The sequence below is a fragment of the Crinia signifera genome, chromosome 4 (assembly GCF_055691185.1).
Source record: "Crinia signifera chromosome 4, ASM5569118v1, whole genome shotgun sequence".
NCBI classification, from domain to species: Eukaryota; Metazoa; Chordata; class Amphibia; order Anura; family Myobatrachidae; genus Crinia; species Crinia signifera.
In genome coordinates, this window is record NC_139220.1 from 85,582,850 (window position 1) to 85,602,957 (window position 20,108).

General features: G+C 42.0%; 1 protein-coding gene across 4 annotated transcripts in view; it reads right to left on the bottom strand.

Moving 5' to 3' along the window:
• Positions 1 to 20,108, bottom strand: part of ARHGAP26 (Rho GTPase activating protein 26) — a 502,534-nt gene that overhangs the window by 379,594 nt on the left and 102,832 nt on the right. For all 4 annotated transcript variants that reach the window (XM_083181921.1, XM_083181920.1, XM_083181919.1 and 1 more), the window contains exons 5-9: positions 19,604 to 19,705; positions 9,337 to 9,447; positions 5,710 to 5,814; positions 4,220 to 4,349; positions 2,602 to 2,702 (exon numbers count right to left, since the gene is read on the bottom strand). In XM_083181921.1, the coding sequence (XP_083038047.1) occupies positions 2,602 to 2,702; positions 4,220 to 4,349; positions 5,710 to 5,814; positions 9,337 to 9,447; positions 19,604 to 19,705 (549 nt within the window). The remainder of the gene's footprint in view (positions 1 to 2,601; positions 2,703 to 4,219; positions 4,350 to 5,709; positions 5,815 to 9,336; positions 9,448 to 19,603; positions 19,706 to 20,108) is intronic.

The following is a 20,108-nucleotide window of genomic DNA, read 5'->3' on the forward strand; positions in this document are numbered from 1 at the left end:
GGAGAATTGGGTCCGACTTGTCCCTAGGACAAGTCGGCCTAATGTATGAGGCCTTTATACTCACCGATAATTTCATTTCTTAGATCCCATGGCAACCATGGTTTTCCCACCATTTTTTGCCTATGCTTTTTTTCCTATGGATCTATATGTGAGGAGACACTCGAAAGACACACAGTAAGGGGAGGAGTGCAGTGATATAGACTGGGGTGGTCCCTAAAGGAAAAAAATTGTCCTGTCTAAACCTAGGAAAGGAGAAATATCCCTGAGTGATACCTGCCATGGGTATCGTAGAAGAAAAATAAATTGGTCAGGTTTGCACAAAAGTCCTATACCTCCATAGGCCATTACATTCAGTCGCATGTGTCTGTACTCATTTCAGGTCATCCTTATATCTGGGTGCATTTGTAGCAAATTTTGGACACTGCTTGTTACATTTTAGTTCATTCACAAAGTCACCACACATGAAAAAGCATGTCTTTATTGTAAAATCAATTTAACCAGCGTAGAACTCTACCTTTGCACATTAATTGCCAAAAAATTGAGCAGAAACGGAGTACATAGAAACCCCCCCCTGGCCGCTGATGTATAGTTCAGTGGTTTCTGATGTCCCCACCCCTCACTCCCTTCTTTTAAAGTCTGCGCACTATTGTCTGCAAATGACTGTGTGAGGGGGGGGAGACTTCCTGATGCGAATGCCTATCATAGGGAGGCTGGTGGATGGGCGAGTGCAGATTCTGAACAGTGTAACAAATCAGTGGCACTCAATGGTGTTTGTGATACCTGTATTGTTCAATACATCAATACAGATAACCAGCGTTTCGAGGCTCAGTGCCACTTTTTTAACGCGAGTAAACAGGCGCTAAAAAACTGTTGCCGAGACTCAAAATGCTGGTGATCTGTATTGAGCTTTTGAACAATACAAGTATCATAAAGAGCCTTAAATGCCCATGGTTTGTAACATGGATGTTTGTTTGGATCGCAGAGCGTACCAGAGGGGCTTCCAGCTTAGTAGCTTGCATGGGCTTCATTCCCAATGAAGAAGTAGTGTCTCATGAGTTATAACAGTAGTTACTACTGGGTTAAAAAATGAAGAGCATTCCTGTGTATTATGGGAAGAACTCCCTTAGATTAAAGGAATTCCCTTGGTTTACTTTGCTCCAAATGGACTTTTTTTTAAAGATATGCAAATTTAATATTCAAATTGTAACTATTGATATCAATTGTCCATTAATCTCAATGTTCTATATGTAGCATACTGTACATACTGGAAAGCAAACAGAAATTAACAGGGTTTCATAATAATAATTTAAAAAAAAATGTGCCAGACCCACAACCACTATACCGCATGTAAACTACGCATACTTCCAGCTTGTATGTGTGCGCTAGGGGTATGGGTCACTAGGTCGACATACATTGGGATACTGAAGGTCACAGACAAACTGTCAAAATGCCTATGGTCGACAGGGTCATAATGTCAACACATGTATAGTTCAACATTGGCAAGGTCGACATGGGTATTTTACATTTTTTGTAACGAGTGTCGACATGGACACCTAATTGGAGTGCTGCGCTCGCCATGCTTCGTGCACACGATTCTTATTCTCCCTCCACACCCTAGTGGATGGTAGCGCATGTTGACCTAATACATAGGTCGACCTTATGACCCTGACGACATTAGGCATGTCAACCTTTAGTGGTCAACCCAATGTATGTCGACCTAACTACCGTTTCCTGTGCGCTAGGTCATCCTTAGATAAACTCCTTTGTTTTTTAAAATCGCTAGCAGTATGCAAGTTGATTGACAGAAAGCTGGCATTTGGGGGTGGTAACCGGCCTCTTTCTGTGAATGTCAGGGAAAATGCATGCAAGCCCAGGTATTCGGAGGCAAGCCATGCACATTGATTCTCAGTTTGGCACAGGGTGGGATTTGACTTTGGTTGAGCAATGATTAATGATAAACTGAATGCAGGGCTTTGCAAATTATTAGAGAACCGATCAGATCTGTAAAAAAATACATAGGAAAAATTGTAGCTTGTTATAAAAGTTACTCAATGTTTCTTTTGTTCGATTTATATATACACAAGAGTTTCCTAAACTCCGTACACACAAAGCGATTTGGTCGCTGAGTGATTTTGACTTAATATCGCTAAGCGACCAAACCGCTTAGTGTCCCATTTTCATCAGCGATGGTCGCTGATGAAAACAGAGTCACTGAAGGAGAAAGCTGCTGGTCGGTGGAACATTCTCCTGCAACCAGCGACCAGTACTGGGATGGTCCTATCGACAGTTTCCCCGTACATCTCCCTGTCGATACTGGCTAAAATTGCCCCGTGTGTACGCGGCTTTAATCCAGTGGTTCTCAACCTCGGCCTTTAAGGACCCCCAACAGTGCACGTTTTCCGGGTGCACTCGTTATTTTAAAAGATCACAGGTGGAGCTGATCATTTCACCTGTGATTCTGTGTGGAGACCTGGAAAACATGCACTGTTGGGGGTCCTTGAGGACCGAGGTTGAGAACCACTGCATTAGACAACTATTTAATAATTTATTATGACCTAAACCTACTGTGTTGCACAGAAATATATTCAACATACAACTTACCACTTTCCCCCCAGACTTCTGGTCAAACGGGACAATAGTGATTTGCCTTGTGTCACGTTGATAGGTGCAGTAATGTTTGACCCAAGAGGTCCCAAAGTGCCCTACAATCAATGGACAAAAATATATTCATTTAAAAAAATAAAAAATAAAAAAAAAAGAGAGATTTGTTTTCCATTGACATTAATCTCATGATGTAGGTGTGCCAAATACCAAAGATAAGAGTTAGAAAGAATTCGCATGACAAGGTATTTATGAATATAAAGGAGACTGGATACACACATATAATCTGGTTCAGACATATCGGCTGATCTTTTCAACCATTTTATTGCCATCATGCTGGTAATACCATAAAATAAAACTAACAAGTGTATATCTACAAAAGGTTATAAGCCTTCCCATTTTTTATTTATATTAACCAAAAATAGTTTAATGATCTAATGTTTTTAGGTACATCTAGAAATCACAGAATAATTCATCCCTGTCGTAAACTACAAAAGTCCCTAACCAATACCACGGCAGAGATTAACCCCTGATGAAGTCTCATAAGGAGATGAAACACGTAGGATAAAACAAAACCAATACACCAAGGATTCACCATCAATAATTCATATCAGTGTTATAAAGGGGATAAAGTTGTCAAATGAAATCATGTTAATCTTGCAGCTTTCTGTCAGAATTACACATTGCATAAAATGTGTTGTAAGACTGTGTGAATTCTGTATTTTAACAGATTTTTTAAAAAGGATTATTTGACTATGACAATTTTGACACATTGATCAAGATCTAATAGGGCGTTGTACTAAATTTCTTATAGGCATCTGCCCATTTTCAGCTCATCGAGGTATTACACCTAATTTTATATAAAAATTACAATCCGATCTGTTCTAGCCCGTGTCTGACGGAATAGCTACGGAACTGCTGCAATTTTAAATGCCCCCACAGACCAAGTTTATTACAAGATTGTGCCCAGCACTGGTAGGAAGCTGTGGGCATGCCTGCTGGGTGGACTTAAGGCCACCAAACATTACTGCGACTTTCCCGAGGGGAGAAATCACAGCCAAAGGTTCGAACTAGATATAGATCATTCATACAGCACTAGCGACCTATGGGCTCCGATCCAATACGCATTGGTACTGTACATCTTAGAGCTTAAAAACGCAAGATTTGCCAGTTTTCATCTGATTAATTGGCCCGGTGTTTTGAAATCGAGCAAAATTGAATAAGTGTATGGCCAGCTTTTTAGTGCTGGTGCTCCTCGGCGGTGGCAGGAAATAGGTATAACCCGATGCAGAACAGCATCATGACCAGCACCAATGGAAATGGACCCAGGTCTAGCCATAACAATCTGGCATTTGTGAAAGTCACGCAGACCCTTATTCTTTGCCCATTTTTCCTGCTGAATATAACCCATCCCTTGACAGAGGCCATTGTAATGAAGTAATGAATGTTATTCACGCCACGTTTAGGGTTTTAATGTTATGGTTAATGGGGAATATACATGCATTTAATATTTTTGAATACTTGGGTTTGTACATCTGGGGGGAGTTGACCAGCAGGTTTGCTAGACAAATATATACTATGTGCTATATACTATGACCACTTGCATGGCTGTACCCACTTTTCTCCTGGACATACAGATAACCCTCCATTGTGTATGGGCTAAAGGTTTGTTGCTCATGGGGGTTCTCTTTCATTTTCTTCATTAAAGCTTCCACCTCTGAGCGCGTGCCTTCAAACCGATCCCGTGTCTGCAAAAACAAACAGAAACAACCTGCATCAGTGGCCTGTACAAATGATTTATATAGTAATATACTTACTAGTATATTACTATATAAAAATCGTATCTATTATCAACAATTTATTACAATTACTTTTCATATACAGTATCTATCACCTACAAATGCTACTAGATTTGGCATGTTGTCTATACTACCCTTTTCTACATTGTATCCAATGGCAGGCTGGGCTGGGCGGCAGGGTGCCATGTACCCCCGGGCCACTCTGCCATCTACTGTACAGGGCTGGGAACAGAAGAAGAGAGACATGCTGCCGCCGCTGGGGGAGAGCCAGCTATTTCAAATATTGCACCTGCTCGCAGTCCGCCAGCCAATCGGCTCCTGATTGGCTGCTGCTCTGCAAACTGGCGAGAGATTTCAAATAGCTCCGTGGACCTACACGTCTAGCTGGCTCTCCTCTTCCTACTGGTATCCGATACAGCGGAACTAAGGCGGAGTGGCAACGTGCTCTGTCTGGCTTCGGCTGCCTGCCACTGTCTGAGACAGTCATTAAACATCCCCTTCGCAACAAGCATTTGCACTCCCCATGACACCCCTAGCATGTGGCTAAGCGGCACTTATATGGCATAATATTTAATAGCCATTACAATGTGTGGTATATGTAAAGGACATTACGGTGTTTGGGATAACTTGTAATGGGGATTACATTGTGTGGCATAATATGTAATGGGCATTATGGCATGTGGTATACTATGTAATCGGTGTGTGACATGTAATAGGCAATATAGCGCACGTTTTTGGCGGGTGACTTTGGCTCGCACTGTCCCTGTTGTCCCTATTTGGAAAAAAAAAGTTGAGCCCTGGCATAACGTGTAATGGACATTACGGTGTGAGGCTGCCTGGGTCTCTGCGCAGGGGGACTTCCAGGCAAGTCCAGGCAGCATCCGGGAACACATCTCGCCTTTTATGACTCCAGGGCCACTTGCTTGTGTTTGCCCCCCCAGGTAAAAGCTGCCAGCCAACCCCTGATTGTGGCCTGCAGCACAGTGTGCCTTGAGGACCAAGGTCAGAAAATACTAAGGACCAGATGTATCAAGCTTCAAAAAGTAATAAAATGGAGAATGATGAACAGCTAGTCACTCTGCTCCAGCCTGCCATGTTACAGGCTGGGTTTGAAAAAAGGAGCTGATTGGCTGGCTCTTTATCTCTCCATTTTATCACTTTTGAAGCTTGATAGAACTGGCCCTTAGGCTGGGTACACACTAGGAGATAAAATCGCAGAATTAATTGATCTGCAGATCTCTCGCTCATCGTTCATTTTTTTTCTCTACCACCTTACGTAGAAGGAAAATTAAAGCCAAGTAGTATTTACATTCTGGATGCTTATGGTAAGTTGCGTCTTGAAGTCACTGAAGTCTTTAGCCAGCTCATAGCCATGATGGTAAAATGTAAATAGTCCTTGCAAAAAGGCAAGCAGCTGGAAAGAAATCAAAGATACAAATACTCACATCAGAAAACACCAAGTACACAAAGCAAACGTTAGTAGACATTCACATTATGTATAACAGGCACCTAGACTACATCTCAGGGGAAAAGGAGATGGGGGAGGGGGTTCTGAGGCATGTGCTGGATTTTGTGGGGCACAGACAAATAGTGATCAGACAGAAGAGGGCAAGCCATTGCTGGTATAAGGGGGTGAGTATACCCAGGTCCTGTCTTGGGGTGTGGGGAGGGGGGGCACAGCAATGAAATAAATAATGTGTGTAATTATCCCTAGGGTTATTTTAAGACCCTACTTAGGGCTTCTCCCAAATAGCAGCAGCTTATTTAAAAGGCATAGTCCATCACTTGTAGGTAGACAAAAGGAAAGATACAATGTCACAGCGTGTATACAAAATAAACATTTAGTATCATATAAGCGGATACACAAAATTAAAATTAGAACATTAAAAAGTGATTGTGACTGATTAATTTGGCATTGAATGGGGAAAAGGACACCCCTATTTAACTAGGCAGCACAATCATTTTTATTAAATAAACGCGACCTGTGACAGTAAGCGGTAACTGACTCCAATATTTAAACATTTGACATAAGATAATCCATCAGCAGTTGTATGTTTAACTGAGTAAATTCAAATGGGTCTCTTGATATCCATATCCCAAGATATCTGAATTACTCAGTCCACTTTATGGACAGTGATATTTGGGGAGAGAATTCAGATTGCGACTTCAATGCTAAAATGCTGGATTTGTTTATATTTACATTAAAGCCTGAATAACTGCCAAATAGAGTAATCATTTGTAAGACGATAGGGGCAGATTTGACATAATCAGAGGAAAATCAATAAATCATCCGCATATAAGGCAGCCGTATCATACAGTTACCCTACCTGAAAACCAACAACCTCAGGATGATTTCTTATAGCGCACGCCAATGGCTCGATTGCCAATGAAAATAAACATGGTGACAAGGGGCAGCCTTACCTTGTACCCCTAAATAGGGTAAAGGCTTCAGAGGTCCAGCGATTGACGGATATCCGTGCTGTTTGGTTCATGCAGGGCAACTGTACCCATTTAAAGAACTTAGGACCAAAGCCAAACAAACACTCTCATATCCCACAGATATGCCCATTCTACCGCATCTGAACGCCAAAATGCACCCGAACACCCTACTCAACTCCCAAATACCCTAAAGCACAAACACCAAAAGTCCCACAGAACTTCAGCTGCATCTTCTGAACTTCCCTGCAGCAGGTAAGATCAAAAGACCTAGCTAAAGATGCACGAGAGAAAGCATCGGATCACGATCGTTAGCTACTGCGAATGATTAGCGTTACAACTTGGCTGATTATCGATGAAAAATCGATGTAGTGTGTGGGCAACCTTAGAGCTAATTACATTACTGCACATGAGGAACATTCTTATCGGAGCTGCTATGCAAGCTAAAATACAGCTAACAGAAAAGGAAATAAATCATATATTTGTCTATGGGAAGGGAAATCTGAATGGACAGCAATCTAATTAGTTGCAAATATAAGTGCACACTGCCCACTGAGAACCATTAGATTTTCCTTAGCAATTTTAAATGGAGTTTCTATTTATGTACACACCAAATGGAGTTTCTATTTATGTACACACCAAATGTTTGGATTGTCACATGAAATTACATTGCAGATTAACATTTAAAGGGAGTGCTTGATTGTTCATATCAGCACACATAGCAGGAAACCGAGAATTATGGGCTTCAAGCTTCCAGATAGATAGTGTGTGAGCAGGAAACGGGTAGATGCAGATCTTGATACCAACTTCATGTGAAAATACAACGTTCGGGGTATAATGAGGAAGGCAGCACATTTACCTTCCTGCATCACAGATTAGCGCAGACTCACTGCCCCACTACTGTACAGTATGTGCAGGTTTCTGCATAAGAAAAACAGTAACAAACTAAGGAGCAAGAACACCGAAAGAAAAGCAAACAGAAGCTGTGCTTATAGAAACCCAACGGAATGTTCAATTTTGCCCAAGTCATGTCACTCCTTTCGTGCAACACTGAGTATGGCCCAAAAATAATTGAAAAAAAGATTTGAAAAAATAATAAGACTTTCTGTTCAGTCGATTAGATTGATCGATTTTAGACACAACTAAGCACGATCTGAAAGGAGTTTAAACTTGCATGTTATGCAGATACACTTTAGATGGAATCGGGACATCTGTCAGAATGAACTTAGGTCTACAGTCATTAGGTCGACCCCACTAGGTCGACTGGCAGGAAGGTCAACCTGACTTAAGGTCGACCTGACTTAAGGTCGACATGGGCCAAGGTCGACATGACTTAAGGTCGAATTTGCATAAAGGTCGACATGAGGAAGGTCGACTGGTCATAAGGTCGACATGGGTTTTTCACTGTTTTTTTATCCGAATGTCGACACAGTCGACATGGACACAGTTGGCAATGAGAATCGGACACACGCTATGCTTCGGGCACGGTGCCTCGCTGCGCTCGGCACACTATTTTATTCTCCCACCACGCCCTAGTGGATGGTAGGGCATGAAATACCGCCTGTCGGCACATGTCGGCTCAAAAAACAGTGAAAAACCCATGTCGACCTTATGACCAGTCGACCTTCCTCATGTCGACCTTTATGCAAATTCGACCTTAAGTCATGTCGACCTTGGCCCATGTCGACCTTAAGTCAGGTCGACCTTCCTGCCAGTCGACCTAGTGGGGTCGACCTAATGACTGTAGACCTAAGTTCATTCTAATAGATGACCGCATCCCCTTTAGATGGAGGGGGGGGGGGGGGGAATCGGGGCAATACAGAAACGTAATTGCATACTGTTTATTGGTAAGAAAATATAATCAAATATAAAAATCTCAAACCAAGAACACTCCTTTGTTACTGCTAGATTACCTGGACATTCAGAGTTTTGTTCTATTTATACAAACGTCACTTCTGTATATTCCTTGTGGAATTAGAGGAAAGGACACGGACATTGGGAATCTATTAGATACCCCTTTTACACCAGAAAATGCAGGGAATTACCCGGAAATATGGTCCCTGGATCAAGCAGGGACATTCCCAGGTTGGCCCCTTTCACACCTCCCTAGTCCCTGCATTTTCTGGAGTGAAGGGGGCGGTGCCATCCGGACGGCAAGGACCCGGGCAGCAGTGGCTGGGCGCTTGTAGCGCTATTTGCCACGGGGCGGGAAGTGCTGCTACTGTAGATTCGAAAACATATTGAAAAGACTGACCGGACGCTGATTGGCTGAGAGCGTCCAGCCAGCTGTTTCAAGGTGTTTTCAAATCCAGCAGCAATTCCCGCCTGGCAAATAGCACTACAAGTGCCCAGCCACCGGTGCCCAGATCCCCGCAGTCTGGACCCCGGACCACGCCAGCAGGGTTGAAATCCCGGCAAGTCCCTTTAGTGCAGGGGCCTGGGAATTCTGTAACCCCTGTGTGACTCCTTTGTCCACTGTACACACAAACAGAAAACTTACTGGCTCCACAAACTCAAACATTTTCCGCTCTTGAACTTCATGGACCTTCAAAACATATTCCAACGACACCTCATAGAAATGCTGCCTCATCTGGTCCACCTGGCTGTCAGCCTGAAATGATAAGAATGATTTAAAAAGGACTAATAGAGAGAAAGCATCTATCAGTTGTAAATCAACAAATCCAAAAACAATGAATCTGACTGGAAAAATTCCTGTAACATGAGGCGTGAAATAAAAACACAGGAAAAAAAATACAAGTTTAACATGAAGGGGGGAGATTTAGGATACCAGAGAGAGAGAGAGAGATCAGGTAGAAAAGAGGCTCATAGCAGCCAATCAGCATCCGTAATTTATCTAGCAGGCTATACAAAGACTGGTTGCTCTACATGGTCTATATGAAAGGTTTGCCCCAACTTCTCCTTTGTACATAACCATAACCAGGGTCAGGCAGGGGCATGAATGGCCCATCAAGGAATGCAGAAGTATTGGTCCATGGTCAATGGGTGTGGCTAGTCGCAAAATAGCCTTCAGGCAATACTGATACTACAGTGCAAAGTCTGGGTCATATTGTAATTAAATATATAGTAAATACTGAAAGTTAGATGCAGTGTAATGTGCCATATTATGTACTGTAGTCAGGACCGGTTCTACCACTAGGCAGCTACCTAGGGTGCTGAGTTCTGTGGGGACATCACAAAATTAAGACCCATACACACAGGGCGACTGAGCTAAAAGCAAATCAAAACAGCAAGTTTGAGTGGCTTTCAGCTCGAAGCTGCCCGGTGTGTATGGCCCTGCGACGAGCAGTGAGTGCTGCTGCGCGCTCCCACATCATTGCCGGGAAAGCTGCTCATCTGCTGGTATTGCCAGCAGATGAGCGGCTTGGAGGATGACTTTGCATAGCCTGCATATAACCTGGTGGATAGCTCTACGGAAACTTCTAACCAAAAAACTGATGATGTTCTTCTGAAACCTTAGGGATTTGGCTTTTCCAAAGATTTTGGAAGATGAAGCAGGCTATCTAGACAGGCCTTTCACTCGAGAGGCAATTAAACTCACGCCATCAGGGAAAAGTCCGGACGGCCTTTCGATCTCATATTACAGTGTTTTCAATGAGTCTTTATCGCATATTATGCTCCGTGCTTTCAATGTCATAACTGCTCAGCTCAGTCATTAGAAACACATATTACTATAATACCTAAAGATAATGATCCTTCCATTTTTCCAAGCTATAGACCCATCTCCCTTCAAAATGTGAATTTAAAATATGTCAAATTGATCACTAACAGACTAAGGGAGATATTCAATCTCCGGCGAGCACCTCCCATCGGGGAGATGCCCGCCGGGCCCTATTCAATGCTGTCTTCCCCGACACCACTGAGCAGGGTATCTCGGCAGAACGAGCCAGACATCACTCTGCCTCTTCCCGGTCGCAACTCGCGGCCACGCCCCCTTTTCGCTCCCCGGCAGGCGGGACATTGAATCCCGCCTGCGTGTTCTCGGTCGAGCTGACCGAGAACGGGGCTGGGTCACGGCGGTCGAGCAAGCTCGACTGCCGTGACCCTGACGTTGAATACCCCCCTAAAGCTACTGTTACCAACTCTAATCCACCATGGCCAGGTAGGATTTGTGTTAGGATGGGAAGCCCGTGACAACACTACCAAAATGTTAAATCTAATAAAGTAGTCGATCAAGCCTTACAATGCCATTATCTACTGACGCCAAAAAGGCTTTCGGTCAGGTTAACTGGGGATTTATGAAAAGTTTATTAGAATGTATAGGTTTAAACCCACTTTCTTACATAGGATACTGGCACCCTAAAGGAACCCCTCCATCAGAATTAAGGTCAATGGAAGCTTATCAGATCCAGTTACCATTGCAAAATCAACACATGCCCCTTGTCACCCTTGATTTCCGTTTTATGTATGGAGGCCCTGGCAAGAATCATTTGAGCCAACCCAAACATTACAGGTTTGTGAATAGCAGACACTGAGTATAAATTAGCATTATTCGCTGATGATCTCAAGAAACCTTTGGGTTGGTAATAATTGCTGTCCCAAATCTAAAAAGGCGTTCCAAGTCTTTGGAGATATCCTATTTTAAAATTAATTATAACAAATCAATTGCTCTTAACCTCACCATCTCCTCAGATACAAAATCATTAACAGACATTCCACACACAAATCAAATATCTTGGGGTTCTCCTCTCGAAACACCTCACATCGGTTTGCTCACTAAAAATTTCATTCCGGCAGCAGCTGCCAAACTTCGACACAAATTCTGCTCATGGTCTCCCAAAGGCATATCATGGATAGAGAGGATCAATGGAATACAAAATGAATGTTTTTCCTCGCATCTGCTAGACATTACCGGTCCTGATCCCTAGGGTGTGGTTTGTGGAACTTCACCGGATGGTGCGAAATTTTGTGTGGAGTGGAAGATCTTCCCGATTCAGACATGATTACTTGTATAGAAGAAAACACTTGGGTGGCTTTCAACTCCCCTATTTTTAAATTTATTATGATGCCATCAGGCTTAGTAGAATTTACGAATGGGACAATCCTAATCCAACACACCAATTGGTGCTTATAGAAAACTATTTAAATAGGAGTTCCCCCTAAGGACTATGCCGTGGCTACCTCAAATACCCAATATCTCATATCCAACTATAGGGCCTACTCTAGGGATATCTAACCGAAATAGATTTAAGAAATACTTCTCGTCAATATACTCCCCTTTAAAACAATTATTTGATAAGAAATTAATTTCGGAAGACTCTAAACTGACTTAAGTCGTGGCATGAGGCAGGAATTTTGAGCACAGGCCAATTATATAATTCTTCTGGCGTTAAACTATTCTCAGATGTCAAATCCAAATGGCTTCACTCCAATGGGGAAATAAGGAAATACGGTACTGCTTTCCTAGCACGGCGCCCGTCTCATTGATTGTATGCCTTAAGTTTAAGGTACGTTCGCCACGCTTCGGGCTCGGTGGCTCGCCACACTATATAAAATCAACTCCACGCCGACGTGGATAGTGGGGGTATGAAAAGGTCGGAGGACGCGTACCGCCGCCCCTCGTGGGCTCGCTGCGCTCGCCACACTTCGGGTTGGCGTCAATAGTGGGGTGGCGTTAACAATGGGGGGGCCATTTTACCCATGAGGGGGGGTTAGCAATTAAAATTGGGGTTTTGGGGGCTTTTTACATTTATTCCAATGTAAAAATCTCGTTGATCGCGTCGATAGCATCATCTCATGCATCTTATGCCGCACAAACACATAAGATGCATGAGATGCTTGAGGTATCAGCCCCACACATACAATCTAGATCGTGGGCGCCGTGCTAGGAAAGCAGTACCGGAAATACCTTCAAGTTAAACATTTTCTTCAGTCTAAAGGAATGTGTGAAACAGACAAATACAAAAGTATTGCTAACTAGCATTGACCTCCATCCCGGGCCCAAACGCATATGCAATAGGAAACCTTTCTCTCAATTCATATTTTTTTTTTGTTAAATATGTATACAAGTTTAAGATAAAAAGGTTTCTTGAGAACTACAATAGAGCATTAAAATGTAATGCTCTTTATTATGTCACATATTAGTTTTATTCTAGACTACAGGGGTATTACAGTACATTAGCCGTGGGTTTATCGCAGGAGTAAATACCTTCAAATTGATTAGCTTAACCTGTTAAATCTTAATGCTAATTTAGAAGGCAGTAAGCCTGGGAAAAATTGAATATGCCCCACATAATCCTTCGCACTATGAATGTATGTAATTTAGAGGTTTGTATCTTGTTTATTGTACGTACAGCGCTTTTCAAAAATACAGTATGTAGGCTTAGTACAGAGCTGGCTATCATTATGCAGCTGCCTAGGGTACAAGAACCTGGGGAAGGTCCTGCGGAGATGGAACAGAGATGGGTGTCTGAGGAAGATATTATTGTATTAATGCAGGTGACAGCTGTGGAACTAAGAGGTCACACACCACACTTTCAGGATACTCATTCAGGCTGGCCGTCTGATCTTGACACCCAGGTACAATAAGTCCAACAAAGCAAACCATGGGACGAGTTACACTTTCAAAACTGGGGTAACACTTTCCTTTTTTTAAAGAACGATACAGCCCCTCTCCTCCAACACTGCAGCATGTCAACCATGCCACAGCTGACAAGGGGCATTGAGTGGTATCGGAAAATCCTATTTGTACATAAATCATCCTTTATGAAGTCAAAGAGAGGGAATTGTCTGGGTGTATTTGTAAATTGTGATCAGACCAATATACTGGTATTATTATTTTTATTAACATATAAGTACACGGTACATAGTGACTGTGCACCATCAGCAAGTACTAAGGTCTATGTTAAACAAATTCAAACTAAAGTTCAGGGAGCTGAGCAAAGACTGCCACACGGGGGGGATCATAATCAGGTCTGTATGACGGACAATTGTTATACAGTTCATTTAATAGCAAACCAAAGAGGGTGCTAGATGGAAATACTTAATTGTTTTATGTCACCCCACAGAGCTGGACATTTGGGAGTACTTCAGTTATTGTCAATGTTTTGTTTTTGTTCTAGGACATTTAAGATAAATTTTTGGCCACTAGATGTCAGCATTTGTTCTCATTGAGATCGCAATACCTACACCCTCAGAGATACAGTAACTAATGAGCCTGTATAATGTTACACTCTTTGCCTTCCACCTATCCCTGGATGATTTTGTTTATACAGTGTCCACATTTTTTACCTGAAAGGCTGCATGGTAGCCCTCTTTTGGGTATCAGATCTAAAGCCGTGTACACACTGAGATATTTGCTTAGTGCCAAATTTGACTGAGCCAATTCTGTGATTTGGTCATAGGCCAAATACACAGCGTGCAGCTTAGTCAAAATTGCTTTGCCTGCACTGTCTATTTCACAGGGGCGATAGAGACGCCGCACATTGCTATCGCCTGCAGGGTGCGTGTGGTGCGATTCTGGCTAACTAGCTAGGAAATTTTGACTATCTACTAAAAAAAAAAAAAATCGACGGGTTAATCCCCTTAAAAGCCCCATCCACACCAAGCTATATTACAGACTATATCGCTCATTTTGACCTTTCTGAGCAACATCGCTTGTAATAACGTCTAGTATTTAGGCTCAAAATCCTTAACTATGCTCGCTCCTGGGGGTCATTGCCTTTGTCCTTTGTTACTGGTACATGCAGCTTAATTTCAGCTACATAAATGACTGCATGTACGGAGCAGGAACAGAATGACGTCACTGAACATTATTGTTAATGGTAACAGTCAGTGTGTATTTGCCATTGTACCATTTACTGCACGGTCCATAGATTATTTCTATTGCTTGTGGAGTGAATCTGATAGTGTATACTGGGCTTTCTATCCTAGCAATAAGTACTGGGTTAGTGACAGCTGTGATATTGAAGAGAGAAAATAGTTTTACAAAGAACATGCTCAAATTCCTGTGTGTTATACAAGAATCACTTATTGTACACAGTGCAAAGAGAGGGCATGCCACAGACTTAGCGAGTTCTGGGTTACTTATTGCTATGTAAACATCTATCTGATGGATAAGGAAATAAGTATGGGAAAGCAGAAAAAAAAGGAGGGAGGACGAGGGAGAAAGAGCCACGGAAATAGCACCACTGTCTTAAAGTGAAAAATGACCAATAGCAATGGGTCACAAGATTTTAATTGTGTGAAACCGCTTTCAAATTTTTTCCCTTGCTTTTTACAAATAAGGAAAAAAAAAAAGATTTCTAATTACTAAACTAAGAAACAATATAATCTGAGAGGGGACATATATATATATATATATATATATACACGGATTATAAATAGTATAAAATAGACCTGTCATATGAAATAATGCATGAAAGATCAGTACAAAATGCTATGAAGAAATATGAACAGTAACAGATTACACAGATAAACTGTAAATAAACAAAATTGGAAAATTACAACATCTAGGAGCTCTGGCCTCCACTGACTGCTTAAACATGATGCTTGTGGAACCATAAGCAAAAGCACGCCCTGCCAGCCTGGGAACATGGAAACCGATCAGCTGTATTGATTTGTCCTTGGTCACAAAGTTATTGCTTTCAACAGGTCTGAAAAGACCATATAGGCCAGCTTGTAAGCATTCTTATTATTAAATGAAAAACTATAAAAAAACATGTTGCAGGCCTTAAGTACAATTCAGAAGGTTTTAAGCAACAATAAAAACAACAAAAAAGGCAAAGACCGTCCTAGTTTTTCCCTTTTAAAATTAGTGCCGCTTTAAAACAAAGGGGTTACTTGTGTGGAGCTGCACCAATGCCTTAATCTTAAAAGCTATTTCACTATCCCCTATTTTCAGTAACGCAGACATCCACTCTGCAGTACAATAAGGGTTCTGGGATAAAAGAAAAAGGACACACTGAGCTGGGACATTTAATTCACCATTCATTTTACTAGTGGGTACATAACACAGGAATATGTGAGTTATTAGGACCCAGTGGCAGCATGAATTCACAGCACAGCATAAGCAGCAAGCAGTCAGCTAATTTATAACCTCTTAGGGCTCCCGGCTAAAATTCAGTCCCAGTTTAATTTCACAGATATCGAGTAGTGTCTTCAAATGAAAAAGGTCATACACAGTCCAAGGGTCAATTTCCAGGTATGCAGTAGTATCAAATGAGAACTCCATCACATAAGGAGGTTCATTGAACTTCCTTAAAAAGGCCGAAAACGCAAGGATTCCAAACTGTAGAGAGCAGGCTATACTCCATATGCACCCGACTCCCAGCATCTGCTTTCCAATTGGCAATCATTGCCAGATCTGTAGTGAGCAGTCCGAGATGCAGGACAGGCAGGAAACCATATATATATGTCAGATTTGGATGAATCATGAGAGAACACGGCTGGATGACACTTATTATTGCTAAATCTAAAGGGTTATGTAGTCCAGCAGTTGCCCATCAGGATTCTCCTCTCGATTTGAAACCAGATGATTATACTTTGAACGAGGTGCCATAGAAATGACCTGAGGCAAATAGTATAAATAGACACTGTCAGAGGCAGGTGTGGATCATTAGCTCGACCCACCATTCAATCCCGGGTCCTGACTGTCGGCACATCCCAACAGTTGGGACCCTGGTCCGTTTTCAGCCGATGGCCTGTTCATCGGCAGGCGGGATTTAATGTCACCGTCTGCTAATTGGCAGAAAAGGAGCGTGTCCGTATAAACGGCCGTGGATTGTTGAGATACAGCCGTGAGCTCGACAATACACTGCCATTCTCGGCAAAAGGGGCCTGACTGCTTTTAAAGTCGGGTCTATTCTGATGAGATGCCTCTTCAATGCTGTAGGGAAAGACCGCATTGAATAGGTGCCCGTCACTAGTTCCACCGTCAGAAATAGCGATGTGGATTGAATCCCCCCCCCACCATAACAGAGAAAGTAGGCCCTGTTGGCAAAAGAGCTTTTAATCTAATAAAATGGAAATAGAACATTCATCCTATTAGTAAGAGTGGAAATCAATTCATCCAACTAGTTCCGATCTTTGCTGGAGGTCCTGCCCTTTGGTGCTATTTTATTGGACTCAATCTTATTAAATCCATTACTGACCTCCACATGCCAAATTACCCTCTATATCATGGGTCTTCAAACTGTGGCCCTCCAGATGTTGTAAAACTACAAATCCCAGCATGCCTTGCCACAGTTTCACAACATCTGGAGGGCCGCAGTTAGAAGACCCATGCTCTATATAGTTTGCTAACCTGACTGATGCCACATGCTCCTCATATCGTAAAAATCAATTATATACTATCCGCTGCTAAATGCCATTTTGCGGCACAATGGAAGTCATGCATCTCTTTCATTAATGGCAACAATCAATGCGATATAATCTATCTTAAGAGTCGAGAGAATCACTTCTTTACTACACGATACCTCATCCACATTTACCAGAACTTAGACCCCATGCAATAACCATTTCCAGTGAGAACCACCACACACAACAATATAATATGCACACATCGACTAGTCCCCCGCACCACTGCCACCTCTTTTTTGGCTACCCCTCTCCCCTCCTTACTACCCTATCTTCTCCACTATTCTTAAACTTTCTTTATCTTTGTTTTTCCTAATTCCCTCTACTGTACAATCACAATACACTATGGTGTCCTGGAAATGCCTTAATTACCAGATAATTTGCAGCTTTGTTTTCCTGCCCAACTAGAGAAGATTTTCTCTCATGAGAGTTATATTTTGGATCTTTTTATGCTAATTTGGTAATTATGCACACCCAACAATTATCTGCTGTGATACCATTCATTCCCATTTAACAATTTGTGTTACCTTCATTATCTATATTTTGTAACCTCTGTTGAAAAATGCAAATTTTGAGGTAGAATAGAGGTCTATGATGTAGTTATCCCGCTAAGTTTTTAAAGAAAAAAAATCTATATGTCTAGTGTTTGTTTATGTGCCTCTGAAACATGCCCATCTGTTGGCAGCAAATGAAACTACATCTTTCTCTCACACATGCACAAAAATAGAAGGTAGCAGACAAGCTTTCCAAACATTTGCTTCGAATAGGCTTACTACTATAGTGAAAACACTGTATAAATCACAAAACGTGCTATAAGAAATAGCCACTAGATGGTGTCCGCACCTAAAATGAGAAGCTAGAGGCTTTGTGCAATTACAGATAATAAACATACCAGAGATCAAGACATACAGTAGCCGCCTCAGCCATGGTAGCAGAGGGTTAACCTAGGTGAAGCTTTCTATAATGGGCTGCTAGCTTTGCCATAATTATTGCTCAGGTTTAAATATACCACGTCAGGTTAGCCCAGTTTAAATTAGGAAGCACCAACAGGGCTATTTCACACACTCCGGCTCCTGCTGGGCAGCATTGAAATCCCGCAAGACCAGGAAGCCGCACACAGTAGTTTACAATGGAGGGGATGGCCACAGCCCGGCAGCCGTCCCTTCCAGTGGTGGGATCTGGCTGCAACCGGGCGGCCGGGCCGTGGCCGTCCCGTGTGAATGGACACATTCGTGTGCATTATTAACTGCTGTGTGCGGCATGGCCGTGCGGAGTTTCACCGTCCAGCAGGAGCCGGAGCATGTGAAATAGTCCATACTGGTCTTATTTTTGCTTCTTTTTCAGGACTTCACAAAGACAGCATACATCAAGCAGAAGTAAATGCATTTTTTTTTAAGTGGAACAATAGATTCCGGTAGAGAAACTTTAAGGTGTTTAGCGGTTTTAAGGTGTTTATAGTGTCCTAATTAACCAAATAAATGGTTAAAGATCCAAGCCATAGGATATGGTCTACTAGATATAACACGATGAGGAATAGGTTTCTACATACTGTATAAACAAAATTAGAGTCTTCGCTAGATGTAGGCATTGTCCTCTTCACCTCAATATGTGCACATGGGCATCTACACCCATGCATCTGAACTTCTTATGCATCTGTTCAACAGTAGATCTCAAAATATCCTTCGAGAGTCCACTGCAAATTGTAAAGGCATGCAATAAATAATAATACAGAAAAGAAGAAGAAGATCTCATGAATTCACATGCGGATTTCCTAATGGAAAATTAACTACAGAAGAAAAAGCACCTATGTATATAACACAGAAACAGTTTCAATGTATAACGCCAGAAAACAGACATGAGAACGCATCAATGAGGATAGAGAATGACCACCAACGGCAGGTGTGCCCAGTCATACCTGACCACAATGACGGGGCCCAATGAAAGTGACAACTTGGCCAATTTGGCCACCTTTACATATCTGTCAGTGCGGCTTGTAAATGCTGTTGGACAATACACCCAGGATATCTTCTTTTTAGACTTAAAACAAATATCTGGCCTAAAACAGTCAAAGGAAAACTAATCCAGATGTTTGGTAGTTGTACAAGTCGTTCAGTAAACCTATAAGGCAAATTCAGCCAAAATTAGCTGGCTGTAGAAATATTTTTTGGAGTATTGTACAAATGTATATTAAACAGCATTCTGTTAGCCAAGTATACATGGGGGGGGGACACCCAGGACCAGTACAGGTGTGCTTAGGAACCAGTGACACCACTAAAGGTACTAATCCATTAATCTACATACCTACCTCTACCCCTCTATATTTTTAAAACCACAGATAAATCAAATCTGATGAGCCATGTCCAGTCATTTGGGAAGAAACCTGGTACAATATCCAGAGAAAGAAGCTCAGGGTTGAGGAAAATGCAGCTGCAGACCTAAGCCTCTCGCCTCACCTCATGTAGGTGCACCTCTTTCTTTTTGGATGAGAGGTTCATGTGCTTCTCCAGTACACTGCAGTATTTCTCGGTCTCTTTGTCGTATTTCTTTTTCACTTCCTGCATAAGAGACACACAGGGTTAAAAACATACAATGGATTTGCTTATAATGCTATGCTTAAGGTTAATGGTCTGAAGTTGTCTTGGCTTAGTAATCAATATGAAGCATGTGACCTGGTACACAAGTTTCCATTTTGTAAACTAAACTTTTATTAGGAGACAGAAACCAATCAAATACCTAGAAAATCATGACATCACTAAAGTGATCAGCACTCAGCTTCCCATGCCTTAATCATTTTCCTAGCACATTTTCCTAGTAAATATGTTCAGCCTACAAACTGTTTGTCTTCTGTGCAGGCAACACTTTTATTCCATGGAAAAGCAGAATAAGCACACTTTGTTATAACAATAATCAGGCCTTCCTTTGGCAGATGTATTGCAGAGGTCACAAAAAGTACAGCAA